The sequence below is a fragment of the Platalea leucorodia genome (genome assembly GCF_965183815.1).
Source record: "Platalea leucorodia genome assembly, chromosome: 29".
In the NCBI taxonomy this organism is placed as follows: Eukaryota; Metazoa; Chordata; class Aves; order Pelecaniformes; family Threskiornithidae; genus Platalea; species Platalea leucorodia.
In genome coordinates, this window is record NC_138851.1 from 659,833 (window position 1) to 687,377 (window position 27,545).

The 27,545-nt window shown below is 54.9% G+C and overlaps 4 protein-coding genes across 4 annotated transcripts; 2 read left to right on the forward strand and 2 right to left on the reverse strand.

Moving 5' to 3' along the window:
- Positions 1 to 2,905: 2,905 nt before the first annotated feature.
- On the reverse strand, positions 2,906 to 6,333 carry LOC309601230 (hepatic lectin-like). The gene is made up of 6 exons (XM_082334166.1): positions 5,997 to 6,333; positions 4,968 to 5,075; positions 4,498 to 4,572; positions 3,949 to 4,100; positions 3,430 to 3,542; positions 2,906 to 3,154 (listed from the first exon to the last, which is right to left on the reverse strand). Exons 1-6 carry the CDS (start codon positions 6,037 to 6,039, stop codon positions 3,019 to 3,021), a joined length of 627 nt encoding a protein of 208 aa, XP_082190292.1. The 5' UTR covers positions 6,040 to 6,333; the 3' UTR covers positions 2,906 to 3,018.
- A 58-nt stretch (positions 6,334 to 6,391) lies between these two features.
- FBXL12 (F-box and leucine rich repeat protein 12) lies at positions 6,392 to 11,456 on the reverse strand. Its single transcript, XM_082334165.1, has 3 exons — positions 11,107 to 11,456; positions 10,948 to 11,020; positions 6,392 to 9,765 (listed from the first exon to the last, which is right to left on the reverse strand). The coding sequence occupies exons 1-3, from the start codon at positions 11,205 to 11,207 to the stop codon at positions 8,992 to 8,994; spliced, it is 948 nt and encodes a 315-aa protein (XP_082190291.1). The 5' UTR covers positions 11,208 to 11,456; the 3' UTR covers positions 6,392 to 8,991.
- UBL5 (ubiquitin like 5) lies at positions 11,261 to 12,175 on the forward strand. Its single transcript, XM_082334168.1, has 5 exons — positions 11,261 to 11,314; positions 11,450 to 11,510; positions 11,598 to 11,681; positions 11,821 to 11,858; positions 11,949 to 12,175. Exons 2-5 carry the CDS (start codon positions 11,455 to 11,457, stop codon positions 11,990 to 11,992), a joined length of 222 nt encoding a protein of 73 aa, XP_082190294.1. The 5' UTR covers positions 11,261 to 11,314; positions 11,450 to 11,454; the 3' UTR covers positions 11,993 to 12,175.
- A 68-nt stretch (positions 12,176 to 12,243) lies between these two features.
- PIN1 (peptidylprolyl cis/trans isomerase, NIMA-interacting 1) lies at positions 12,244 to 25,831 on the forward strand. Its single transcript, XM_082334167.1, has 4 exons — positions 12,244 to 12,582; positions 14,304 to 14,504; positions 21,176 to 21,286; positions 24,558 to 25,831. Exons 1-4 carry the CDS (start codon positions 12,525 to 12,527, stop codon positions 24,665 to 24,667), a joined length of 480 nt encoding a protein of 159 aa, XP_082190293.1. The 5' UTR covers positions 12,244 to 12,524; the 3' UTR covers positions 24,668 to 25,831.
- Positions 25,832 to 27,545: the final 1,714 nt, after the last annotated feature.

A 27,545-nucleotide genomic window follows, 5' to 3' on the forward strand; every position in this document is an offset into this window, starting at 1 on the left:
CCGCCGTCGGGGCCGCCGTGGCCTCGCTCGGCCCCGGGGACGGACGCAGCGGGGACCGGGGGGAGCCGGGGGGAGCCGGGGGGGACCGGGGGGAGCCGGGGGGGACGGGGGGGACCGGGGGGACCGGGGGGGACCGGGGGGAGGCGGGGGGGACCGGGGGGAACCGGGAGGGACTGGGGGGGACCGGGGTAACAGGAGGGGACCGGGGGGAGCCGGGGGACACCGGGGGGACCGGGGGGGAGTCTGGGGAAACCGGGGAGAACCGGGGGGGACCGGGGGGAGTCTGGGGGGGACCGGAGGGAACCGGGGGGGACCGGGGGGAGTCTGGGGGAGCCGGGGGGGAGCGGGGGGGAACGAGGGGGACCGGAGGGGACCGGAGGGGACCGGGGAACCGGGCCGGGCGCTGCCGCTGCGAACCGGGAGCGAGCGGCGGGGCCGGGGCTGCAGGCGGGGGGGGGGGGGGGCGGGTGAGGGGCGCTGGGTGCTGCCCCCCCCCAGGCCCCGCCAAGGCGGGGGGCACGGCCGGGCACCCCGGTACCGGGCGGCTGAGAGCAGCTCCCACCTGCACCTTGCAGTGCACACACACCTTGCAGTGCACACCTGCACCTTGCAGTGCACGCACACCTTGCAGTGCATGCACACCTTGCAGTGCACGCACACCTTGCAGTGCATGCACACCTTGCAGTGCACACCTGCACCTTGCAGTGCACGCACACCTTGCAGTGCATGCACACCTTGCAGTGCGCACATGCATGGGCGCACACGCACCTTGCAGTGCATGCACACCTTGCAGTGCACACCCGCACCTTGCAGTGCATGCACACCTTGCAGTGCACACACACCTTGCAGTGCACACCCGCACCTTGCAGTGCACGCACACCTTGCAGTGCACACACACCTTGCAGTGCACACCCGCACCTTGCAGTGCACGCACACCTTGCAGTGCACACACACCTTGCAGTGCACACCCGCACCTTGCAGTGCATGCACACCTTGCAGTGCACACGCGTGGGCACACCCGCACCTTGCAGTGCACGCGCACCTTGCAGTGCACACCCGCACCTTGCAGTGCATGCACACCTTGCAGTGCACACGCGTGGGCACACCCGCACCTTGCAGTGCACGCGCACCTTGCAGTGCACACCCGCACCTTGCAGTGCACGCACACCTTGCAGTGCGCACGCGTGGGCACACCCGCACCTTGCAGTGCATGCACACCTTGCAGTGCACACGCGTGGGCACACCCGCACCTTGCAGTGCACGCGCACCTTGCAGTGCACACCCGCACCTTGCAGTGCATGCACACCTTGCAGTGCACACGCGTGGGCACACCCGCACCTTGCAGTGCACGCGCACCTTGCAGTGCACACCCGCACCTTGCAGTGCACGCACACCTTGCAGTGCACACGCGTGGGCACACCCGCACCTTGCAGTGCACGCGCACCTTGCAGTGCACACCCGCACCTTGCAGTGCACGCACACCTTGCAGTGCGCACACGCATGGGCGCACACGCACCTTGCAGTGCATGCACACCTTGCAGTGCGCACACACACGTGGGCACACCCTCTCCCTGCAGCACATGCACCTTGCAGTGCACGCACACGCGTGGCCACACACGCACCTTGCAGTGCACCCATGCACTTTGCAGTGCACCCATGCACCTTGCAGTATGCACACGCACCTTGCAGTGCACGCACACGCGTGGGCACACACGCACCTTGCAGTGCACCCATGCACCTTGCAGTGTGCACACACGCCTTGCGGTGCACGCACGCGCGTGGGCACACCCGCTCCCTGCGGTGTGCACACCCACCCGTACGCACACCCGCTCCCTGCAGCGCACACACACTCACGTGCATCACGCTCACACCTTGCAGGGTGCACGCACACCCCGCAGCACCCATGCACGCCCCCCGCAGCACCCACACTCCCCCTGCAGCACCCACCCACACCTCGTAGCGCACACCCACGTGCGCGCCCCCGCGCGCATCACGCGCACGCCTCGCGGCGCGCACACGCGCGTGCCCGCGCCCGCTGACCCCGGGCGCGAACAGGGTGCCGCCAGCGGCTCGTAGCACGGGGGTGAGCGCTGTGAGCCGACTCCTGCCCAAAACCAGTTTGGCAGCTGGCGGTTTCCCAGTCGGGCCCCAAAAGAGCTTTTTTTTTTTTGCAGAAGGATGGAAATCGGGGAGGGAGCCCGGGGCCTGCGGGGTGCCGGAGCCCCCGCCGCTGGCCGAGGACCCGGCCGGTGACCGGTGACGTGACGCAGAGCTGCCCCGTGATTGAATTTCGTGTTATAACAAACCAAAAACCGGGCAATTTTGTGGAATCCAAATCGAAACAACAGCAACAAAAAGGAAAAGTTAGGAACAACGATGGGTTTTTTCCCCTCGGTCGGGAACCCAAAGCTCATTTCCACCTCTGAAACCCTGTTTACTGCTGTCCCGCGGCTGCTTGACTCGGCTCCTCCGCTCGCCGGCAGGGACTCGAGCCGGAGGAGCGGGTACAGGCGGCCCCGGCTGCGCCTTACGGATGCCGACCTGTCCTTCCCCAAACCCCTTTAGGAGCGGGAAGGTTCACGGCGGAGGCGCCAGATCCTCTGGGACGTGGCTGGGCTCTGCTACGGCCCCTCCGAGCCTCCCCTCCCTGGTGCCACCGTGGGAGATGCCCCCATCCCACCCCCGGGATGCTGCGTTATCCCATATTCCCACCCATTTCTCCCCAGCCTGCTCCCGGCGTTGCTGCTGATCCGGACGACATCCACCTTCACCCCTTCACCCGCACGCCGAGAAACAGAGAAGCTTCGTTAACCGGAGCAATAATCGTCCTTTATTAGGCTGAGCTCCCCACCGAGAACCCGGATTCCTGCGTCTATTGCTTAGGACCATCAAAATCCATCCCCGCTCTTCCTCGGGACGGCGCGGCGGCGAGGAAGAGCGGGGAGCGGGCGCTCAGATAGTATAAATTAAGAAGAAAAAGGAACATTTGTGGTGCCGGAGCAGGGTGCCTGGCTTTGCTCAGTTGGGCAGAGGCTTTTCGCAGACGAAGTAGCACTCGTAGGTGCAGTAGACATCGTTCCACTTCCCGGAGGTCCAGACGTGGGCACAATCTTCGTTGTTGCCGCTGTTGTTGGGCTCTCCCTCCTTCCAAAATCTGGGCAGAGAAGGATCAAACTGAGAGAGGGCAGCGGGGGCAGGCAGCCGAGCGGAGCAGCTTTCCCTGGGGCTGGGACTAACTAAACCTCTCTGGTTTTAGGTGGGTTTAGATGCTAATTCTCGCCTTTGCGGCTGTTGGACCCCGTGTGCGTGCCTGTCCCAGGGCAGGGTGAAGAAACCCGCTCCGCCGGCTGAAACGGGCGCCCGGGCGGGGAAGCTGCCTGCTGGTTTTGGGGCGAGGGGCAGACAAACGCGGGGCAGGCCGGCACTCACGTGAATGTGGTTTTATAGTCGGTCCCGTCGATCCATTCCCATTCCCCTTCCGAGTTCTCGTCCGTGAGCCCGATCCAGAAACGCTCATTCCTTGTCCTGAACATGACAAAATTCTGCAGCGGGGAGAGGGATCAGGAGGGAAAAGCACCAGGAAAGGGCTCCTCGAGCCGGCAGCTCCGCGTCGGCGCCGCGGAGGAGCCGGAGAGGTACAATTCTGCTCTTGGCTATTTATTTACAAGGTGGAGGAGCAGGATAGGTGCCGGTGCTGTGTCTCAGCATCCCGCCCGCATAGGGAGAAGCCCTGGATGCAGGCAGCGGGCAGGCAGAGCAGGTTCTGCCTGCTCTCTGCTGGCTGATGCAAAGGATAACAAGCGCCAGCTCCCCGCTGCCCAGCGAGGCTGGGGTGCGCAGGATGGCAGCGGGGAGCCGGGGAGGTAGCGGGGGGCTCTGCAGAAGGCCGGGGCCGCGGGCAGGATTCGGGCAAGCCTGGGCTTTCCTGCCTGGAGCTGGGGTCTTTACCTGCTTGGCGTAGCTGTTAATGATGGCCAACTGCGAGTGCATCTCTTCGCACTGAGCCTTCGCCTTGTACCAGCTCATTCTGGTTAGGGAGAAGTAGTAACATTTGCCATCAAAGTATTCCCATTCCCTGGATCCGGGTCCGCAGGGAAACACTGGCGGAAGAAGGATGAGGGGGGAGTCAGGGGGACTGCGGGCAGTCGAGCTGCTCCTCGCTGGGCTCATCCCAGCAAGACGGTTTTCCCAGCAGCGCTCCAGTGCCGAACTGGTACGGGCACAATGGCACAGCCCCGAAGCTTGCTGTATATTGGATTGCCACGAAGGCGGCAACCGGCACCCGAAAAAGCCTCTACCACAAGGAAAATTCGGGGTGTTTTTTTCTAAAATATAAAAGCGTTTGCTGCTGGCAGAGCAGCGAGCCCAGGAGGGGCCGGACGCCCTGCACCGCCTTAGCGAAGCGATCCAGAGCCGGGGAACGCTTCGGGGACAATTTAGGGAAACTTCAGAGGGGAAGAAAAAAACTTGTGGGTTTGGGCAGCAGCCAGGACTTACAGAGAAAATCCCTGCCGGAAAAGTTCTGTTTCCACTCCGGGTGCACCTCGTTGAGCTTAGAAGAAATGGCTGAAACTATGAGAGAGAAGGAGAGACGCGGGGTCAGCGGTTGCGTTGCACCCGTGCGCCGAGGCTTGCCCGCGAGGACCTCACCCCGGCAAGGCTAACGCCGTCTTTCGTTCCGGCTTGTTTAATCTGCTGGGGATGCACTTTTCCAGCAGCCTATGGGGCAAAGAAATCCCAGGAAACTTCAAATACCGGCTTATAGCTTGCATTAGCCAGTATTTTATATATAGACGGTGGCGTGGACGTCGGCGGTCCCTACAGGGGACAACCTGGGAGCTCCTCTGGTCGCCCCATCCTGTGGAATTAGGACCTAGAAAGTCCTCCAGAGCACGAGCCTGCGCTCAGACCTCACGTATCTCTTGGTCCTACCTGCCTCATTAATTAGTACAAAGATGTTGCGGTACCTCTGGAGAAGGACACAGCGAACAGGGTGATGATCAGCAAGAAGGAGAGGGCCAGGAGCAAGTATACCGTGAAAAAGGATCTCAGCTTCTGCTGGAAGAAGCTTTTGTCTTTAAAAGAAAGAAAAAAGAGAGATGTGAAAATATTCCCCTCGGATCACTGTGATTTTTTTCACGGCTCCTCCGGTTCCATTTATAGAAGGGTTAATAAATAACCCGGAATAGTTAACTATTTGCTACAGAAGCCAAAATTTTGATGATAATTCCTGCTCAGACCAAGCCGGGGGGCCGAAAGCCCCCCAAACCAGATGGCTGTCAGACGGCGCGTGGCGTTAGCGCTTGCTGAAGGGCAGGGCAGGCGATCTCGGGTACCACATAAGCAAAATGCTAAGTTTACACCATGTATTTGGGGCTGTGACGTGTTTTTAAACCCTCCTGGCTGTCCCGTCACCCTTTTCAAAAGGGAAATGGTTCCCCAGGTGACAGTCCGCGGTCTGGAGGGCTCTTTGCTCTCCCTGGCTGGCATCGGGTGCCTCCTCGGAGGGGCCGAACCTTGGAAATACCCGTGGGTCCCAAGGTCCAACCTTGGGAGCTTTGCGAGGGTGCTGGGCCACCCGGATTGGGGAGCTCGACTTGGGAAGGCTCCGGGAAAAGCCTAATTTTACTCGGGTCCAGGGGACTTCCAAGGCTGAACCCTCTCAGGTGTTGCTGGTTGGGCGGCACCAGCTTCACGACACCAGGAGACCTTCGTCTCAGGGAGAGCCCACAGCTGCGGCCGTGTCCCTTTCCCTCAACCCCAGGGCCAAGCTCATCAGGGTGGGGTTCCCCATCCCAATCAATCAACCCCGAGAGAGCTGATTAGCCGAGTTGCTTAAGCAGAGGAGGAAGGAGAGCACGGACCTTCCTCTCCCTCGGGAACCAAGCACGTCGCTGGAGGAAGACCGTACTACGAGATACAGTCTCGTTACCCTCTTTGCTCCTGCCCATCTCCTCGAGGTGGTGGGTTGAAGGGCCGGCGCGGCTGAAGTTTACCTTCAAAAACATGCAGATCGTCGTGAAGATGTTCCTCGTCCATCCCGGTAAGCTCTGGCTGGGAGGGGGATGCGGCTTAGGACCAAGTAAGCAGAAGCTTTTTTCCCCAGGGTCGCTGGAATAGAGAACGTGCAATGCCCCTGGGGATGTTCAGTCCAAAGGTTATAATTTAACCAGCGCTTTGTCAGGCTGCGTCCTATTGGTTTGTCCTCACAAAACAGCAGCTTGGATCGTGTCCACTTCCAATAATTCGGCTGTCGGGAGGTTTTTCCTCCAGCCAAGTTGGGTGCCCTTTTTGTTTGTAACTCTTCCCCATCCCTTTGGATTAAAAAAGGGGGAATTCTCAAGTTTCCGAAGGTCTTTCCTCCACGTGCGGAAACGAGCGGGTCTGGAAAACAGGAACCGGTCTTTGGTTTGGAAAGCAAAGCCGAAGGCACAAACAAGCGCCCCAACAAAATAAAACGGAGCCGGGCCTGATAAAGCACCTGTATGAACCAGTAAATCGGCGCGCGATGGGGGCGCGGGAGCAGCTTGCCGACGGAGGGTCGCTCCCCGCGGTGAGCGATCACCCAGAAAGTTTAGGGCCTTTCTACGTTTTTTTCTCTTCACTTTGGTGGTTGTCGACGTTGGCTTCGCTCGGCCCCGATGGGGCGCCGAGAGCTGCTTCACGCCCTGGCTTTGCTGAGGGTTTGGCTGGCTCTCTGTAACTCTTTTATTCTGTATTTTTAAAAAAAAAAAAGTTGGGCTTTGATGCCGTGATGTGGGGCTGGGGGAAGAACCGTTCAAGTTAAAGGCTGGCAAAAGACGAAATGGAGATAAGCCGAGTAGAACCCCCCCGAAATTTGGAAATTGGACGCAGTGAGGGTCTAGGACAGCCCTCCCAAGGCTTCTGTAGGCGTGCGAGGAGGGTGAGCTGCGCAGAAACAGAACCAACGATGCCAGAAGACCCTTTCAGTCCTCTATTCCTATAATTTACCCGTGGTCATCCAATATTTGCAGCTCCCCTCCTGCCGAAAGCCCACTTAGTGCCGTATAAACTCGTAACTGCTGCTCCGTGCTGTTATGCGCTCCGCGGAGATGGTGGAAAACTGGCAAGTTGGGACTGGCGGATATTAAATTCCGTTGTTCGGAGCGCCGTGCCGTCAGGCTCGCCAACGTCCCACTGCAAACATTGAGGGACCGTTTAGGTTCTCGCCCCATCGAGCTGCGCCCCAACTGACTGACAGATTTTTTTTATTTTTACCGTTTTTAATTTCCCCTTTTGCTGTTTTACCTTCGCTCTCCGAGCCCAGAGAGCGCTGGGACAGATAGCGCTTCAAGTTTTAATAACGCTAATTACTCCAGCGTAAATCTGGGCCTGTATAAACGCGGCGCGGCGGTTATTAAGCCAGCAGCCTTGGGATGCTTTCCAAAGCAGAGCCGGGGCGTTTTACCGTTGTTTATTTGCCCCAAAGCCGCGCTGAGGTTGTGGAGAGGAACAGAAAGGAGGCCAGGGCACAAAGACCGGCCGTTAACGAGATGTAAAGCAAGGAGGATTTCATCACGCAGGGGGTCACTGCCATCCAGGTCTGCCCCAAACCCAAGGGTTTATTGCATAAGCTGGATGGAGGGGTGAAACAGCTCGAGGCCGAGCCCAGAAAAGCTCGGCCGAGACGTTGATCCTTCTGCTGCGCTTCCGAGGAGGACGCTCTTGTCTCTCCCAGCTCCCACGGAAGGGGAAAAAAGAGCTTAACGTTCTGTGGGAAACGTCGGCTCACGGCTCGGATCAGGGAGAACGCGAACAACGTAGCTCTCGGGGTGTGAAGAGGATCCAGGACTTGGGCGCTCGTTTGAGCTCTTTGTAATTCCACGTGTTTCCCCGCCGTGAGGGAAAAGCTCTGCTGGGGCTGACGGGGTGACTGAATCGGGACGGAAATCGATGGGTCCCCCTGAGGGACTCCTGTGCCAAGCTGCAGATCGCCGCGGCCCGGCTCCGGGTGCCCGCCCGTACCTTCAGCTGTTAGCTGTTAGCACCCGAGGACGCTGCTCAGTGTCAAAATCTGCCCGACTTCTTTATTTTAACAAAGACATTCGTTCAGTTAAAACACTGCAGCGTGACCAAACATAAATCAAACCCGTTTTTATTTAATAAATACAATATTTGATTTAAAAACACCCTTGGCCGACTCAACGACCCAAGAACGGCAATGTCGCGGCGCGCGGTTATCTGGTTTGACGTTGCGGGGAGCAGAATGCGGACGATAAAAAGCGACAAGGAAAGGTGGCTGCTCCCGCTGCACAGCCCAGCAAAACCCAGAGGTAACGGCGATGCCCGAGAGCCCGTTTGCCGCGCAAAAATGGCGTTCGGGAAGCCCCGCGACCAAAACCTTCCCGAAAAGTAACTTGAAGAACTGAATTTGAAGGTAAGTAGGAGGAAGATGACATCTCGGACTGAAAACGCTCGCTGTCTGGGCAGATGGCCTGAGCTCTTGCAAAAAACCAGCAGCTCTGGCGCGTCTCGCTGAGGTATTTCTTCGCCGGCAGAGTTTGGAGCGTACGTGCGGGGCGGTTGAGCAATCGGCGTTAGGTATTAACTGGAAGCCTGGGGTCTGGGCTGCCAGACCTTTTTTGTTTCGGTGGCAAGAGGCTGCCTCGCTTTGCGCCTTGAATTCTGCGCTCGTTAAGCCGCCGCCTGACGTTTAGCGGCGGGGGAAGAGGAGCAGGCAGAGGTTAAGCTGGTAACCTCAGCCCGTCTTTGCTCAGCTCGCCAGCGGGGTTCCCGAAGGCTGGGTGCTCCCCGGCTTTCCCGTTCCCCTGAGCCGGGGAAAAGGGGGGATCCTACCAAAAGCAAGTTCCCGACAAACCATTTTCCACGACACGCTTGCTGCTTTAGCCCCGACAAAACTTCCGTCCCAAAAATACGTACAGCAGCCCCCAGGAAAAGGGACTTTACCCAAAAAGGAGCACTTGAGGCGTAGTAAAAAATGACAAAAGCCCCGCTGCTTCAGGCTGCCTGTCAAGGAGCGCGTGAAAAACTACAGTGGGGCAAAGTTGCCTGAATTTTATCGATTACTTCGTCTCCAAAGCGAGCCCCGCCTAATTTGAGATCCCTCAGCCGGGGCAGCGCTTGGCACAAAGCAATAACGGCAGCGGGGGAAATCTTATCGCAGAGGTCAAGGCACAGCGACTCCAGGCGCTGCAGGGTTGCTAAAGAAGCCAGACCCGCGTTCGTCGGGGAGTAAGCGTCGCTGAGCTCCAGGAACCGGAGATGTTTCATGTGGCGCCCGACAGAGTCCACGGCGGAGTCGCCGATGACGCAGTGGCGCAGCACCAGGCGCTCCAGTTCCTCCAGGTGCGGAGCCGCTCTCTGAATCCCCGTATCGGTTACGCGGTAGGTGCCGGAAAGGCTCAGCGTCTTCAGGCGGCTCTGGGAGGAGATGTTCAGCAGATGGTGATCGGAAAAGGCAGGGACGTTGCGGACAACGAGGTGCTGCAGCTGGGGCAGGGCCCTCGCGGCAGAGCTGCAGAACCAGGCGGCGGGGATTTCGCAGCGACTCAGCTCCAGCGCCGCGAGGGAAGGGGGGATGCTCTCGTAGGGGACGGGGCGGAGGTCTGTCTCTGCCAGGCAGAGCCGGTGGAGCTGGGGACACCGCTTCCCCAGGGCGGCCAGCAGCGCGGGGGAGAGGAGCCGCTGCTTCCCGCCGGAGCAGAGCGTGCCCCGCACCCGCAGCGTCCGCAGGCTGTCGTGGAGCTGCCGCCGCACCAGGTGCCACAGGGTCCGGGAGGTGATCTGGGGGTGAGAAAGAACACGGCCCGTTCCCAGGGGGTGGGCAGGGGGGGTTCCCTGCCCACAGTGGGGTGATCCCCCCCCATCTCAGCCCCTGCCTGCAGTGAGGTGACCTCTCCCCGCTCCCCACTGGGGTGATTTCTTCCCCCCCATCTCAGCCCCCTGCCTGCAGTGGGGTGATTTCTCCCCCTCATCCTCTCCCCTGCCCACAGCAGGGTGATTCCTTCCCCCCCATCCTACCCCTTGCCCACTGTGGGGTGACCCCCACCACCCTTCAGCCCCCCTGTCTGCAGTGGGGTGATTCCCCCCCCCCCTCAGTCCCCCGTCTGCAGTGGGGTGATCCTCCCCTCCTCAGCCCCCTGCCCACAGCCCCTCCCATCCCTTCCCCACAGTGACCTTCCCCCATCCCATCCCCTGCCCGCAGTGGGGTGATCCCCCCCATCCCATCCCCTGCCTGCAGTGGGGTGAGCCCCCCCCCAGTCCCCTGTCTGCAGTGGGGTGATCCTCCCCTCCTCAGCCCCCTGCCCACAGCCCCTCCCATCCCTTCCCCACAGTGACCTTCCCCCATCCCATCCCCTGCCCGCAGTGGGGTGATCCCCCCCATCCCATCCCCTGCCTGCAGTGGGGTGAGCCCCCCCCCTCCAGCCCCCGGCCTGCAGTGGGGTGACCCCCCCCCCCCTCAGCTCCCCCCTGCCCACAGTGGGGTGATCCCCCCATCCCATCCCCTGCCTGCAGTGGGGTGACCCCCTCCCCCCCCCCCCCATCTCAGTCCCCTGCCCACAGTGGGGTGATTCCCGCCCCCCATCTCAGCCCCCCCCGCCTGCAGTGGGGTGACCCCCCCCATCCCATCCCCTGCCCGCAGTGGGGTGATTCCTGCCCCCCATCCCATCCCCTGCCCACAGTGGGGTGATTCCCTCCCCCCATCCCATCCCCTGCCTGCAGTGGGGTGACCCCCCCCCATCCCATCCCCTGCCTGCAGTGGGGTGACCCCCCCCCATCCCATCCCCTGCCTGCAGTGGGGTGAGCCCCGCCATCCCATCCCCTGCCCACAGTGGGGTGATTCCCGCCCCCCATCCCATCCCCTGCCCGCAGTGGGGTGATTCCGCCCCCCCCCCCGCCTCAGCCCCTGCCCGCAACGCAGCGATTCCCTCCCCCGCCGCGGGAAGGCGGTGGGGCCGCCCGTACCCGGTGCGGGCTCAGATCCACGTATCTCCAGACCGTCCGGTCCAGCGCCAACCGCTGCCACCGCCGGCAGACCCTGCGGGGAGGCGGGAGGCGATCAGGGCCGAGGCGGGAGGCGGCCGGCACCGGGCGGGGGGGGGGGGGGGGGCGGGGGGGTCCCACCTGGCCGCCCGCAACCGGTCCCGCAGCGGCAGCAGCGCCAGGACCCGCATTAACACCGAATCGGGCAACACCGGTAACTCCGCTCCCGCCGCCTCCGCCATTTTGGCCCGCTTGGAGGAGGCCGTTGCGCGCGTCACTTCCGCTTCCGCTCCCAGCTCCCGGTAGCTTCCGGTTGGGACGCGGTAGCGGCGGAGTGACGCAGAGCTCGGTGGGTACCGGGGGGCTCCGGTGGGCTCAAAATCTCCTTTTTTAACCCCGTTTCTCACCGGTAACCCCCCCTCCGGTGCCTCTTTCCCCCTCCCGGTGCCTCATCGCGTGTGCGCGTCCCCCTCCGTTACATCAGCAACCATGATCGAAGTCGTCTGCAACGATCGTTTGGGCAAGAAAGTGCGGGTGAAATGCAAGTATCCCCGGGAACCGGGGTTCGGGCGGGGGGAGAGGGGGGATTTTTCCCGGTTTTTCCCCCCGGTTTTCCTTAACGGCGCCGCCAGCACGGAGGATTCCATCCGTGACCTGAAGAAGTTGATCGCGGCTCAGACCGGGACCCGTTGGGATAAAATCGTGCTTAAGAAGTGGTGAGTGGGGGCGGGGGGTGGAAGCAGCCGTTGCCCCGGGATGGGGGGCCCGGTGGGGCCGCCGGACCCCCCCCCCCCCCATCCCGGGGCGATAAAAACGTTACCGGCCGCCTGATAACCGTATTTTCCGTCCCCGCAGGTACACCATCTTCAAGGATCACGTCACGCTGGGCGACTGTATCCTTCTCCGGGCGGGTGTTTTACGGTGTTACCGGGAGGGGGGTACCCAGCTTCCCCTCCACCCTTCTCCTTAACTCCATCCTCCAGATGAAATCCATGATGGGATGAACCTGGAGCTCTACTACCAGTAGAGGCTGCCGTCCTCTCCCGGTTTCCCCCCCCCCTCCGGTGCTCGTTTCTCCGTGGGATTCCCCCCCCCCCCCCCCGCCCCTTCCCGCCTCCGGTATGGCCGAGCTGGAGCCATGTTGAGGCTTTAAACCTTCTGTAGCTGCCCTGGAGTGATTAAGTGGTTTATAATAAACGTCTCTCTCGAGTCTCTGCTTGCTGTGTGGAGCCGGGGGGAGCGGGGAGCGGGAACGGGGCACCGGGAGCCGCCGAACCGGTTGGGGGACGCCGCGGTCCTACGGCTTTTTGTCCACTCGCGGCCGCCGTCCGCTCCCGCGTCACGTGCCCAGGGCCGCTTCCTGCCTCACTGCGGCCTCCCGCCCGCAACCAATCGGCGCTAGAAGGGCGGGCGTTTCCACCAATGGCAGCGCGGAGAGGTGCGGGCCGCCTTCCCTTTCAGCCAATGGGAGCAGGGAGGGGGCGGGGTGATCCCGCCCCTCCCCGCGCCAATGGGGCCGGGCCGGGCGCGGGCGGTGCGGGAGGCGCAGCCGAGGGAAGATGGCGGAGGAGGAGAAGCTGCCCGCGGGCTGGGAGAAGCGGATGAGCCGCAGCTCCGGTACGGGCGGCGGCGATGGGAGCGGAGGGGCTGGGGGCTGCCCGCTCCCGGGACGGCGGACCGGGCCTCTCGGAGCGTTGGGGGCCCGGCCCGGGCCTCGGCGGTGGTGCGGCCCGGTGGGCCCGGCCTGGGCCTCGGCGGGGTCTGAGGGGTTGTGAGCGGGGCCTGGGGGCGGCGGGGTGTGGAGAGCCGGGCTTGGGGTGGGGGCCGCGGGGTGCCCGGCTCCGGGGGTGCCGTGCCCGAGGGGCGGCGGTGGCCTTGGCCTTGGCGGAGGGGGCGAAGCGGCTCCTCGGACCGTCGTCTGCGGATGTATGGGGCCGGGGGGGGGGGGGGGGTTGCTCCGCCTGGGGTGACTGGCGGAGGGAAGCGGGGCAGGGCGGCAGAGCCGAGAGAAGCCTCTTTGGAAAAGGCCGGGTTAGAGCGCGGCGGGACGCTGTGCCCTCGGCGGGGCTGCGGTGGCTCGGGGAGGGACTGCGGTGGCTCGGGGAGGGACGTCGCTGGTCAGGGACGGTGCTTTCAGCAGGGTTTTGTCCTTGGCGGTGAGAGCTTTCCACGCTTAGCGGCTCAAAAGCAGGTCCTAGGAGGTCGCGTTCATCGCCTCGGCTGCTCTGCTCGTTTGTTCGAGGCGGGGACGATGACTCTAGGGAGAAGAGGGGTCTGTGTGAGCCCTTTTTTGCCAGAATTACCGTGGTTGAAGGCTGCTGGAGGGAGGGAGCTCCGTGGCCGTTTGGAGTTAGCAGGTCTAGGCTGTTGGTTGGGATTGCAACCGGGAATTCGGGCCCTTTGCTGCTAGGTCGTAGCTTCCCGCCGCACAGCTCTGCTGTTGCAATCCCTCACCTTGGTTTGCTTGGCTTTTTTCTCGAGTCTGGTCTGCGTCTAGCTTCAGTGGAGAGCTTTGGGATGAATGGTTCGCTAGAAGAAAGCAGAAATCGCCTCGATCGATGCTGCGAGTTATCGCAGGTAAACGCACGTGTGGCTTTGAGCGCTTGGAAGGCCTTTGAGCAGCAGAATTACCTGGCTTTAACGCTGAATGTGTCGAGAGGTGACCTCGCAGGAGCTTCACTTTCTGCTGCCTGGGGAAACTATGGCCGTCTTGTGCAGGCAGGTGTTATTTTTCTGGTAGAAAAAAGGTGATTTTTCAGAAAGAAAAGTCTGTGCAATGCGAAGATGTGATCTTTGCTGACAGTAACTCACCGCGTTTGCTGGGGGACGTGCTTAACAGAGAGGCTTTACGCTGTTTCACCCTTGTAAAGAGGGCTAGAGTGAAACGCAATCTTATCCCCAGGCCAGAAACCCGCCGCCGTCTGCCTTCTCGGCAGCTCTCGGCAGCGGCAGGGTGTTGCCTGGGGGTGTTTGTGGTTTCTGACTGTGTCAGCGGGTGTTCGGTCGCTGATGTGTGCGAGCGTGGTGAATTGGAAAGGCAGCTGGAGCCAGCTTCTGCGCGGGGCTGTTGCTTTGACTGAAGGCGCTTCCCGACGGAAACGCTTGCGTAGGAAATTATGCGGAGTTGTAAAGTCTTGTTTCCTACCTCGTGCGTTTGAGCTGATCGCGTGGATGCGGCCGAGCGCTCGCGGAAATCTCGTCCTCTGTGCCTTTGGGGTCAAGCAGCGGATTCCTGGGGTCAGAAACTGGTGCCTGGGGTCAAAAAGCTGATTCTCGGGGTCTGCCGGGAGCTTTTTTTTTTTTTTTTTTTAACCCCAGCCCCTTCTCTCTGTCCGCAGGCCGTGTTTACTACTTCAACCACATCACAAATGCCAGCCAGTGGGAACGGCCCAGCGGCAGCGGGAAGAACGGCCAAGGGGAGCCTAGCAAAGTGCGATGTTCGCATCTCTTGGTGAAACACAACCAGTCCAGAAGACCCTCGTCGTGGAGGCAGGAAAAGATCACGCGGACCAAAGATGAGGCACTGGAGCTTATAAATGGCAAGTAAATGCAGGAGAGAGAGAGAATATGATGCTGTTGAAGGGGAAAACTCATTTTAAGGCTAGAATTGGACCCCGAGATGAGTGGTTCAGTGTGTTGTGAACTTGCTAAAGCAAAGTTTTGTGGTTTTTTTTGAAGCCAAGTGGTTTGAACGTGGACTTTTGTGTGGCCCAGCCACTTGGAGAAACAATTTTGCTGTATGATTAAATGACGTAAAGATAGGTCCCAGCCCATGTGTCTTCCCCTTTGTGTTTTTTTTTGTAATGTTATTTCAGAGGTTTGTTTGTATTTTCTTTGTAAATGTGTATTTTTATATTAAAAATAAAATTGTTTAAAGCTAAAACACACGTTCTTTAAACATTTCTTTTTATTTAATGTCACTTGACTCCTTGCCCTAATAGCAACTTAGAGTAAGTTCTAATTAACCTCTGCTTGAAATCAAGTTGCTTGTAGGAGGCGGTCAACCTTGGACGAGGCTGTTACGGGTGACCTGATCGGCTGGGGCTTTTCCCAAAGCGTTCTGGCTTGTGAGCTGGTCTAGGAGCGAGGCCGCCGCGTGCCTTCCGCAATAGGTGGTGTTAATCTTTGCAGCCTAGATTTTTTTTTCCTTGCAACTCTGGCAAGAGAATTGAAGCGATGTCGCGTTTCTTCCCCGTTGAGGTTTTGATCTTAGGGAAGCAAGTTTAAAGTCTAGCTGTTACTGCTGGCTTTTACCTCTTAGGGTAAGGAATTTGGGGGCTTGGGGTGAGGTTTAAATCAGTCCCGCTGATTAATTGATGAAACTGAGACGCGCTCTGTAGCGGGCAGCTTTGTCTTTTCTGGCAGCGAGGTCGCTAGGCGAGCTGACGCGCTGCGAGCGCCCAGATGTGTACCGCAGTGCTGGGGCTGTCTTATCTTTTACGGCTTCGGCAGTGAGGGAGGGAAGATAGGGAGGGTGTTTTGGCTATTGCCTTGGTCCTAACCAACAATAAATTTAAGGACATCCTTGTTTGAAAGCCCTGGGAGGGGAAATTTCTTTGCTAAATAATTCGAAGCAGTGAGGCAGCGACCAGCAGGTGGTATCTGCTCACCGCCTTTTGGAAGCGGAGGCTAAATGAACTGGCACAGATGGGAATTTTCGTAGGGAATTGTCTCCTTTGGGTTAAGGTGGCTGTGAAAGCGTGGCCGGAGGCGACGAAGCGGGATGCAGGCCTAGTGTGGAGATCTATGCCAAGGGAGTTGAGGCTGTTGCAAAGATAAATAGATTGAAATATTTCAGCCAAGCTGCAAATTCTCTGTCTTTCTCTCTTTTTCTCTTTCTTTTTTTTTTATTTATTTTTTTTTTAAAGAACTGTTGTAGACCCATCTCCTGGAGTGTTGTTCCTCAAAAGGTCAGCGCGAAGCTTTCCACAGATCGGAGGTTAAATGATGCACGATGCTGGCGTGTTTTAAGCGGGCATTGGTGAACTTGGATCTTTGTACGAGGGAATCATTTCTATTTTTAGAAGGGAAAGTTGTCTTCTTATCTCTAAAGAGGTATTTCAGGAGCTTGTGACCAGGTGGGCTTTCTGATACGTTGATGTTCTGTAAACTGGTTATCTTTCGAAGCCTGAATAACGTTATTGGGACTCGACGCTTGTCATCATTCTTTCTTTGGGTGCTTTTCTTTGAGGTGCCGCGGTTCTTTGCTACCTGGTAAGGCGACGGAAAGAAACGGCTTAAACTTTCCTTAGCTCGAAAGAACGAGATTAAGCTTGACAGCTTCAGAGCCTTCTCACTATCAGATAACTCTCACGTTTCGTAATCTCTCTGTGGTGTCTGAAAAGAGTCGTGATTAAAACTTACTTCATGTAAATGCCCTGCTTGTCTTCTTGATAAAGGGAATTAAGTCCTATAATGGGAATGCCGTTGTCAAAAAGAAAAAAAACCCCAAACCTAACCACCTTTCTGTCCGCATTTGTCCCCAATAAACACTATTCTGGGAAGGTCATGGGGAGCATCAGCTTATGATTAATTGTTTTCTGGTGGCTTCTTGAAAATGACTGTAAGTTAGGTTTCTAGAACAGCTGAAACTTCTTGGGAGGATGCAGGGCTCAGCTCCGCGACGGCTCCTGACAGTCGGGCATCGGCGAACTCCTCTGAACAGCTGTACTGTACCTGGTGACTGTAGTTATAGCGTGGAATTGTCCGAGTAGGTCTCTGGGGAGGAATTTGCTTGAGCAGGCACAGTACCACACGTTTTTGTGATTTGTTTGGAGATCGGTTATGTCTGAGATCTCCCTCCGAATCTGGCTCTGGTGTTAATGCTTTCTGCAGTAAAAATCCGAGAAAGAAATTTGATTAGGGAGCTCTTTGTCCCCACGGGAGACGGGACAATACTAAAGATAAGTGTTTTCGGTAGGTGAACTTGACTGATGTCAAATATTAAATTTGAGGGCTTTTCTCCGATAATAAGGGAGGAGAGTCGAGAGAGCTGGAGGGGTGCGTCGTCCGTGAACAATTTTTAATCCATTAAGAAAGTTGCAGCGGAGAATTAAATGTAGGTTAGCTCTCCTCCCGTTGTGTTTCAGCAGGAGTTGGCTCACCAGGTGCTTTTCTGACGGGTGATAACATCGCAGGGAACGTGGGACTAAAAGACATTGCAGATTTGAGCCTGACCCTGATATTAAAGGTAGCGAAACCTCTTAGTCCCCTCTGCCAGCTTTATCAAGCGCCGTTTAAGAGGCAGTTAGGGTTCTGGCTGAATTTGCCCTGAAGGTTATTCCAGACCATCTCTGATCTGTAGAAACCCATTTGCCAGCTAAATACTGCTTACGATCCGTTCCTATCTGGTGTTTCTTGCGTTAGTGTTGTTTAATTACTTAATTAAATTTAATTTCTTCCTGATGTTGACCTCTCAGCGGATTTAGGGAGCCCTGCTCTTTACCAGCCTGTTTTTGCGGGCTGAGCCAACCAGGTTTTTAGTTTCTGGTAATGTAGGTCATCCCTTCTGCTGTTTCCGCTCTTAGCCCTCCTTTGCACTTCAGTTTCGATTAATCTTTCTTGAGCGTGGGTTCGTCGTGGTGTGCGATAGTCCAGATTAGCTCTTGGCAGCGCCTTCTACTGTGGCATTTGCTACTGCCCTTCTCTCTGCTGAGGATCCCAGGACTTCAGCGCTGCGTTTTCTTGCTTTTAAAGTCATACTGCCTGCTTTGGAGTTATTTGTAACTCCGCACTTGCGTCCTCCTCTTTCTGAGCGAGCTCTCTGCATACAGCAGATTATCGTTGTTGCGTTTGTAAATACGTGTGCGAGTTCGCTTGGTGTCGTTGGATCTTGCTTCGTCGCTCAGATCGCGTTTAATATTCCGATCCTCCTTTCTGCTGACGGTGCTTCCCCACCCTCCAGCTCGTTATCTGCACGTTTCGTTAGCTTAACCCCTTTCTTGTTGCAGAATCCGCTAGGATTCATCCCGAAGTTCAGTCCCCGAAAGCTTCTCTTCCCCAATACTCCCCATTTCAGCGCAATCCATTGCCATTCTTCACCTCGCTCTTTTCGCACTCATCTCCCATTATTCCACGCGTAGGCCTAGAGATTTTTTTTAGGGGTGGTTTATTAACACCTGGGCAGTACCTGGTCTGCATAATTTGTTCTAAAGGGCTGAGATCGTCTGGGGAAAAGGTTCATTACTCCCGCGTCGCAGAGCCAAAGTTTAGACACGCGGTGCGGGTGTCTTGTTCTGGTAGAGGTGAGAAAACCACCCCAGCCTTCGGCTTTCTCCAGGAAAGCCCTCCTCTAGTTGACAGGCAGCTTTTGCTCTCGGGCTGGTCACTAGCGTAAAATTAGGAGGTTTTAATAATGAAATTCTGTTTCAATAGGTAGTTGGTTTTCTCCACAAGCTTGGGAAATCCTCTTTACCCCTCGGAACCTGCTGATGTGACCAGGGCGGGCAGTTTTGGGTATAAATGGAAGCACTCTGATCCTTAATTTGTTTGCTTTATGACTTTAACATCAGTATATATCTCAAAGCTGTAATTCCCGATACTTCTGGGTGTGATGTGTGACGGGTGCGTGCTGGGGACGGATGGCCGTGTGCAATTAGATACATATTTATGGTGGTGCAAATAGGTATTTTTAGGATAAACTCTGTTTTGTCAGCAAGTAGGCTGTTTATGCTCAAGCAGCTTAGTTTAATAGGATGAACCAGCATCAGTTTCTTTCCTAAAACATACGAATGCTGTGAACTGTCTTCCGCCCAGATAAATAATCCTTTTTCTCTTCTTAATGCAGGATAAATAGCTGTTGTCTTAAGTTTTGTGGAGTTTGTCTTTCGCGTTAGGCTTTCTCCACCTGTACGTGTGCACTCTAAGCAGCAGGCAGGATAAATGTGTGTAATCTCACCTAGGCGACGATACCGGCGCTGGTGTTTTCTGGTAAAGCAGGTTATGCGCTTTAGGAATTAAAATAACTTTCTGTGGCTTTTGAATTATATTCAGGACACCTGTTTAAAAAAAAAAAAAAAAATCTAGAGCAGGAGATGATCAGTCTGCTATTCCCATTTTTTTTGGTAGCTCTTCCTCCTGGCCTGTCCAGCTGGAAAAGCAAACCCAGCTGTCCTGAACGCCTTGCTGAATTCCACAGATTGAGGTTCGTGGCAGCCGATTTAAAAGAGACGACTGAATTGGGGAGGAAAAATGGGCTGTAGGCTAGAGGACTAATCTGAAGACTTAAAATCCCTTCCTTTTGGTCTTGCAAGCGTTAAATTGCGGTAAAGGAGTTAATTTAAAAATGGATAGCCTGCTTTTTCAGTTGCTGCTGGATACCTCAACTCCGAAGAGGCAACCTCTCTTCTCTCACTAAGGAATATCTTCCCCAGCCCTCACAGATGTTTCCTCAGTGTATACAAGTATATAGCATTAAAATGAGCTGGAAAATACTTATTTCTTCCTCCTTTTGCATCAGAAACCGCCCGCTTCCTTTTGCCAGAGCATCCCTCCAAATAATAAAGCCTAGCTCTTGAATTAGGGGCATGACCCTTTTTCAGGTAGGGACCTTCCACTGCTTGCGGCTGGAATAAAACGATGCCCAGCCCAATGTTTTTTGGTTTTTGGGGTTTATCTAGCAAAGTGCAGGCTCTCTATACGTGCAGGCTACAGGGCTTACATGGGAGTGACCTGAAACAGAAAGCGTGGTTATCGAAACCAGGAGACTCAATCGCTTCGAGGGGGCAGGGCGGCATTTCTTTTCTCTTAATTTCTCTGGTAAAGAAAATCAGCTGCTTCTCAGTGTTTCTTTTTGAAGGTGGAAGACTGCTTAGGTCTAAAATGGAAGACAGTCAGGCTTTGCCGAGTCTTTCAAAAGCTGACGGGAGGTTTCTGGAAAGAGGGATTTAAAAATGAAACACATCTAAATATAAATAAGTTTAGCTGGATTTCAGCTGGTACGGAGCGTTGCGTTGGGTTGGAAGCTGGAGCCCTGGGTTGGGGCTGTTCCTCTGCGCTTCAGGGCACGTGTGGATGGATTCGGATTGGATCCATCGATTCGGATTCATCGATTGGACTCGATGATTTTGAGGGTCTTTTCCAACCTTAACGATTCTATGATTCCTCTGGGAGATGCTCCCTTGCTTAAAATACACGGATGAATGATTTTTTGCAATGTCATTTAGTCTTAATTTATCACCTGTGGTCCGAAGCGCAGGAGGCGAGCCCCTCCGGCAGGAGCAGGCTGCTTCGGGAAGGTGGAGGGTTAACTGGCAGCCAGACCTACAGCAGCTAGAGCTGCTCTTGGCAGGCTTTAAGTCCAGCTTTACACGGCTGTCCTCCTGCAGAAACACTTCTTGCAACTGGTACTAAATTGCGTTTTGGAGGGGGGTGGCTGCAAGTCGGACCCGCGATGGCCTGGGGTTTCGATTAGCGGTTACGCTCTTTTTAATGAAGGAGCTGAAGCTGGTCGAGTTCGAGAAAATCCTGTGGAATTTCATCCTTGTCTCGAGAATCCGTGAAAATCTGCCTCGCGCGGCGTTAAGGGATGTGTCGGTGGCACTTGTGCTTTGCTGAGCAAAGCAGAGAGCAGTCGCTGTCTGTAATTAGTGGCTCTCCAATCATGTTATCAAGCTGTTGACTGGAAAATATGATTTATCTCCTAGGTTTTCTTGTTATGAGCTAGCAGGGGGGTTTTCCGCTGGTCCAGAAAGATTCAGAACGGTGAGGCAGAGCTCTCGGTTAAGACCACGAATATTTCTTAACTGACCTTTTAAAAGGCTGTCTTGACAAATAATTCACTCCTTGGGGATTCTTCGTGCTCGTTTTTCTACCGAGGTGAGCCCTTCTGAGATCAAAAGCTCATCTATTTTGAAGCCCAATAATAAATTCCCATGCTTCAGGGGTAGTAGTAGGCGGCATTACCTTTTTTTTTTATTTAATAGAAGCTTAAATAGAAATGGGCCACGGTGCAAAGGTGGAAACGTGCTTGGAAAAAAGAAACAAAAACCTGAGACAAGTGCTTTTGGGGTGTTAGGAAAGTTTAGTTCTCGCTCTGTTTTCATTCCGGAGGTTTGAAAACCTCGCTTCGCGTACACGGTGTGTGTGCGCGGGGCTGTTTGTCCCCTTCTTGCCGCGGGATGTAATGCTTAAGGTAGGGGTTTGGGGTGGGTTGTTTTTTCCTTTCTCCGTTTTTTCCTTCTCCTGACGGAATTATTCCCTGTATTTACAGGCTACATCCAGAAGATAAAATCGGGAGAAGAGGATTTTGAATCTCTCGCTTCCCAGTTTAGCGACTGCAGCTCGGCAAAAGCAGGAGGCGATCTGGGTGCGTTTGGAAGAGGTAAGTCGAGCTCAGCCTGGCAGCGTGAACGCCGGATCGAGATTACAGGGTTGATGCTGATCTTCTTGGCAGGGGGTGGGCTTTAATAACGCACCCCGCTGCTGGGGGAATGAACGTGAAAATGGATTTATATGCTAGGCGGCCTGCTGTGCGGGAAATGTAGTTTGATGCCTAGAAGTTAAACCAATTAGGAATGCAACCATAATATTATTCTAGGCAGAGAGGCGATGTTGTGCAAATGCCCTTCGTGAAATTGGCTTTTCCCTCTGGAAAAGGATTTTCCAGCTACACTGAATGGAAATCCAGTTGCACAGGGTAATGAGCCATGAATAAGGAGGAAGCAGATAAGTCTTGCTAACGGCATGCCAGATAAATGATTTGGCATTCTAATCTTCAATGAGAAAGCTGTTAACAAATTGTGGAAATAAGACCGAAATAATGGTGCTGGTGAGAGATTTTGTTACAGGATTATCGATCGGTGCAGTGAGGGAACAACAACACAAAGCTTGTGGATGCTTCCTCATTAATGAGATTTGCTGGTGTGGGAGGGAAGAATCTTTGGGGTGGGAAAGTGTAACGTTGAAGCCTCTTTGGCTTTATCTTACGAACGCTTTTTGCAGTAATTTCCACTAGGAGGAAAATATAAAGCAGCGATGCCATAAGTACAGCTACAATATCCAAAGAACGACCCAAAATCTCTTTATAGTGAGAGTGCCCTTGCGTATTTTATTTGAAGAGGATGAAGAAAGGTTCCTGCCAGGGAGAGAGAATGCTATATTTATTGTTATAATCTGTGCCCCAAAGTCACAGGGACTCGCAGCGATCCCTGAAGAGGCTCTGTAGTAAGAGCTGCCCGCGTCTGAAACGGCGAGCAGCAGTCCGGCCTGTCATTTTAGTGGAAGTCTTGTTCCTAAGCTCCCGCTCAGGCTTTTCTGAAGCATTCAGAAGCTCGTCTCAGGCTCGTACCCTGCAGCAAGTGTACAGATTTTGCAGGTTTTGCCCAGCTGCCTCGTCGTGCCGGGCTGTTACCCCACGTAGGATGTCCCGGGAATATTTAAAACACTAGTGGGCTCGCTGCTGCTGCAGATGTAACGGCGGAAAGGGCTCCAGAGCCGCTCTCCTAGCCCCTGCTAGCTGAAGCCCACCCGGCTTTGGCAGGTGAAACTCTATTCAGGAATGTAGTTTGGTTGGTTTTTCTTTTTTCCTCCCACCAAAATGCTGGTTTTAATCACCGCTCCTTTTTAGGGTGCGGTGTTGCTGCAGTTCAGCAACAGTTCCTTCCTCCAATAGATCCTTTCGGGCAGGGCTAAACACCGATATTTTATGGTACGTAATGAAACATTAATCCTAGGGTGCGGTGTCCGCTATTTTGGGTTCAGCAGAAGCTCAGCTCACTGTGCTCTTTGGAGATGTACGGAAAGAGATTTATGTTGTTTTTTTTTTCTGGCTGCACCAAAAAGTAAAGAAATGTTGCAAGAGCCAGCTTCCACTAGATGGCATTGGAGCCATGCCTGGTGGCCAAACCCCGGCGCTGTCGCTCCATCACCCTCTCTGCCTCTTTTTGTCCCTTTATTTTCCTTTTTTTTTTTTTTTCCGGGCTGAAAATGTAATTTGTTAGAACTTGGAGCACTGGTTACTTCGGAGGTGAAGTTATTAAAACATTTCAATTTGTCTTCCTGAAACCCTTCAAATAAGTCATGTTTCTGCTCGAGGAGGACAACTGTGGTGTAGCAGGGAGGCTGTTACCTCAGCTGAAGTGAAGATTTCGGGTCCTAGTGGAAAATAACCAAAAAATTCAGGTGACGAGGCAGGTCTGCCTGACAATGAATGACACTGGCTTTGTAACTGGAGCTCGTGAGCCAGGCAAGCTGCTCGCCTCTCCTAGCAATTAATCTAAATGCTGAAATGAGAGAAGCGAGACTCTGGAAAGCCATATGCATCAGGTCACTTCAGTAATAAAACACTTTTTTTTGGAAGGGGAAAATGCCAAGCTGAAGCTATTACTAATCCTGAAAGGGAGGAATTGAGCATCCTTTTGTGGCATCTAACTGCCTTGCTAGGGAAAGGGGTACGGATGGATGGAGGTCCTGAAATAAAACATAAATTCCGGAGATGCTGCTGGGCTAGAGGCGATGCATCGGGGACGTGCGGTCTTTGAAGGGGTCGCGAAGGTTTAGTTTGCGAAGGGATTAGCGTATGCCTGCAATGTCTGCTGACGATCCAGCGCTCTCAGGCTGCCTAGAAGCTTTCTGCAGCCCCCTCCTAACGTGCGGCGGAGTCCGAAGCGACAATACCGCCGGAGACGAGGGCCGGAGACGAGGGTCGTAGACTTACAGGAGCTCTACGCTGCGTTTTTGGCAAGGCGCTGGGCTGTACATCTCCTCGAGACAGAGCAGAGAGTAAGGGTTCCCTCTGTGCCCGGGGGCCTGTCGCCTCCTGGCCTTCCCTCGCGTCTTGTCCTTCTGCTGAAGCTTTTGCCAAGTCCCCCGGTGAGACTTTGACCTGTTGGTAACAGTAAAACCTCATTATTTCGTCTCGGGGGGGCAGTTTCTCTGCTCTAACTTCTGTCACAGGAAATCAGGCAAAAATACCGTCTCCCGTGAGCCCCCCCTGTAGCAGGCTGGTCTCTCTCCTCTTGGCTTGAATTATTTGGCTGAGCGCTTGTGCTGCTTTTTCCTTCTGCCCCGCCGCAGAGCTGCGGTAGTTCTGCTCGTGAATCCCCGTGCGGGGTCCTTCCTCTGAGCACCTCCGGCTTTCCTGAGCCTGGATCACTAAAGCTCCTGAAACTCAGCAACGTGGAGACTGGAGCCTTAAGAGCAGTTCTTATCTAGGTCATGACATTATCCACGTGTACCCTGTAAATTATTTAGCGCAGCTTGTAACGCACACCGCATCCATTCCCCCTGTGTACCTGGAGGGCACACGAGACTGGAAGACGAACATCCCCTTGTGCCAGTGAGTCTGCAGAACAGATTTCCTCTGCCTTTTGGGTCCGCAGCTCTCCGAGTTTCTTTCCTTACTGCAGTGATGCCCGTAGGATCGGAACAAACCCCCCTGTTTAAAAAAGACAAAGTCTGTGTACATGCATGTGTGAATGAGTTGTTTTGAGTCATCTTCTGGGACTAGATGAAAACAAACACCCCCTGCAAGTTATTAATTGGTGACTTTGTTGTTTGCCTGGAAGCTGTCTTCGTTTGAGGCTTGCTTGCTCAGAAAGCTCTTCCATTCGTTGCCGAGCTTAATTGAACTTTCTGGTGTCTGCTCTCTGCAGGTCAGATGCAGAAACCTTTTGAAGATGCCTCATTTGCGCTGAGGGCTGGTGAGATGAGCGGACCAGTTTTCACAGAATCAGGGATCCACATCATCCTACGCACAGAGTGAAGTGCCTTGGTGACATGTAGAAAGGAAAGGGCGAGGGGAAGAAAGGAAAAAAAAAAAAAAACAAAAACAAAAACAAACCAAAACCTACTCCAACCCTGCACTCTCCCAGATGAACTTCATATCCAGTTTAAAAAAAAAAAAAAAAATAAAAGCTCATTTCATATCTCAATATCTTCTGTGGCACCTGACACAATGTTTTTCACCTGCAGAGATGCATGGTTAGCCAAGGGTGAGAACGCAATCAAAATAAGACAGTAGCATCTTTCATAAGCAGAGAGAATGTTAAAACCACCATTTCTGGCATGCCACGGCTGCTTGAGTTATATTGACATGTCTCCTAAGCCGAGGAATTGTCAATGCTAAAGGTCACACTCCAGTGCTTCCCACATCCACCCTGTTAGAGGCGCAGAGTATTTATTGCCGCGCAGCACTGACGATGGCCAAGCTGACTTGTGAACTCTGGTGCTATGACGGAATGAACTCCCCAACCCCTCTGCATGTTTGTTTAAACGCGTTTTAATCCGAATGAACGGTATTTGCTCGGGCAGTCCAGTCCGTTGGTTCGTAGAACTGATTTACTAAAGCCATCCATAAATTGACCGTGAGATATCAAACGATGAGCCAGCTTAGCGCGGGGCACCCGTCCCTCGGTGTCCGTCCGTAGCTTCCCTAAATGCAGCTGTCTCGGCGAGGATCGTCCCTCTGTCCCGTCACGCGGTGGCACCGGGGGCTCTCTCTGCTCCTGCCATTGCTTTGACTCTCAAACTTGAAGATGCCTTTTGGTTCCGAATACAAACGAGAGAGGCTAACGGCCAGTAGTTGCCACTGCAGGAAGATCGGTAGCCAGCCCGAGCTGTGTAGCGGTACGTAGGATGCTGTGTGCTTCCCATTCCAGCCTGAAGTCACTCCATTACGTAGACATGACAGTGCCATTCTGTAGGGCAGGCTGTGTTGTGGATTTTCAGTTTTAGCTAGAAGGCTGTTTTTTTTTTTTCCTCGAGCTCCTCTGGATCCACTTGTGGTTTAAACACTGTAAGTCGTTGTTTTCCAGTTACACTGCATTGCTTCTGTTTAGCGAAATAAAAACGGGGGGAAAAAAAAAAATCCCAGCTTTGGTCCAGTGCAAACCAGCTGTATAGTTCCAGTTCTCTTAAGCAGAAAATAAAGCCCTCTCCAATTAAACATTTCAAGAGCTCTGGTATTGATTATTTCTCCTCCTTCGCCTATAGAGGTCTTGTTGCTTCTATTAGAACAAACAAAAACCTCTGCAATGTATGCTGAGTTGGCTCTTGCGGGGGGGGGTTTGGGGGTTTTTTTTGTTGGCTTTTTTTTTTATAAGCCTAAAATGGAAATGTGCCTTGCATGGTCTTAAGAAAAACTTCTCCAAATTTGTCTTAAGCTAATATTCTTTATTCTCTGTTGTCACTGGGTTCTCCTGCTTTGTGTGGAGTTGATGTCTTATTTCCTAAGAACTGTTTACATCCTGGTATAAGGTGTTACTCCAGACAAGGTAAAACCAGACCTTCGAGTGCAATTTAATAACTACTTTCTACCTCTCCTCAGTTCTGCAAATTTAGCTGTTCGGTTGTGGTACGAAACCAGCTCCTCGGTGCGTTGGGTTGGGTTTTTTTTTGTTCTAAAAAGGCAACGTCTCCTCCCTACTCTCTGCAATTACGGTGGTCACCAAAAACGTCTGAATATTGCTTGCGGTTCTGCTTTTTGCTGGTTGTGCTGGGGAGGTGGAAGGCTCCTGCGCATCGGGTAAAAGTTGGTTTCCATAGCTACGCATCGATTTAAAAAAAGAAAAAGAAAAAGATCCAGCTCAGGGTGACAAGCAGGTGAGGACTTCAAAAAGCAAAATTGCCTCAAATAGCTGTGTGGTATCACGAAAGCGGGATCAGAGGTAAATAAAGGCAAGCAGAGATGTCACCTCTGTCTGGAAACGCGGTAAGACAGCAAAAGCAGCGGCAGCTACGCGTCTGCGTGGCTGCAGCGGTTTTGCTTTCCAGCCGTCGTCCCTGCTGCGGCGGGGCGATCCCGGTACCGCGTCCCGATCTTCCTCAGAAGGTGGGAAGGCAGGGTGGGGATCGCTTCGGCGCAAGTAAAAGGTTGACGAGATGGCGGTGAGAGAGAGAAAGTGGGGAATTTTGGGGTGGGGTTTAAGATGCTACCAGGGGTTTTCTGTTCTTGTCCTAGGCGGCGGGTTTGGAAGGGGGGAGGACCTCGCAGCAGCAAGCTGCGGGGCTGCGTGAGAAGGCGCTGCCTTCTAAAAAGTGCTCGTTGGCGGCTGGGGATGTTGTTTAGCATATTTACTACCACCGAAAGAGCCCTAAAGCATAAGGCTTCTGGGGCGCAACGGTACATTGGGGTCCAAGCGGCCACCCAGGGAAGAATAAATGCCCTTGGGACGCCCCGCCGGCGTTGCTCAAGGTGGAAACCGCGTAGGAAGTGGGTTTAATGGCTCTCGGTTCTCCGCGTAGTTGTGAATTGGCCGTATCCAGCCCCGCGCTGTGCCGAGGAGAGCTATTCCGTGGTGCTGGGCAGCGGCGTATCGATAGCCGGCGTTGCGTCCAGCGATGCTGTTTTGGCTCGGCCCTTCCATTTCCCGGCAGCGAGACCTCGCTGAAACGCTTGGCAGCGCGAGCGCGGGGAGGATGGGAGCTTCTCCCGAGGCTCCGCTCGCAGCTTTGGTGTCGGTTGTCCCAGGATTTGGGTTCAGCTCCCCTCGGAAACCAGCGCACCGTCCCGGGTCCTGTTTCCCTCTTTGCAGAGGTCGTACGCGATGAGCTGCTTTGGTCTCCTGCCCTTTCCCCGGGGCAACGCGCGCTTGTTGCGGCGCTCAGCGAGCGTCTGTGATATAGTAACCTGATTTGGCGTG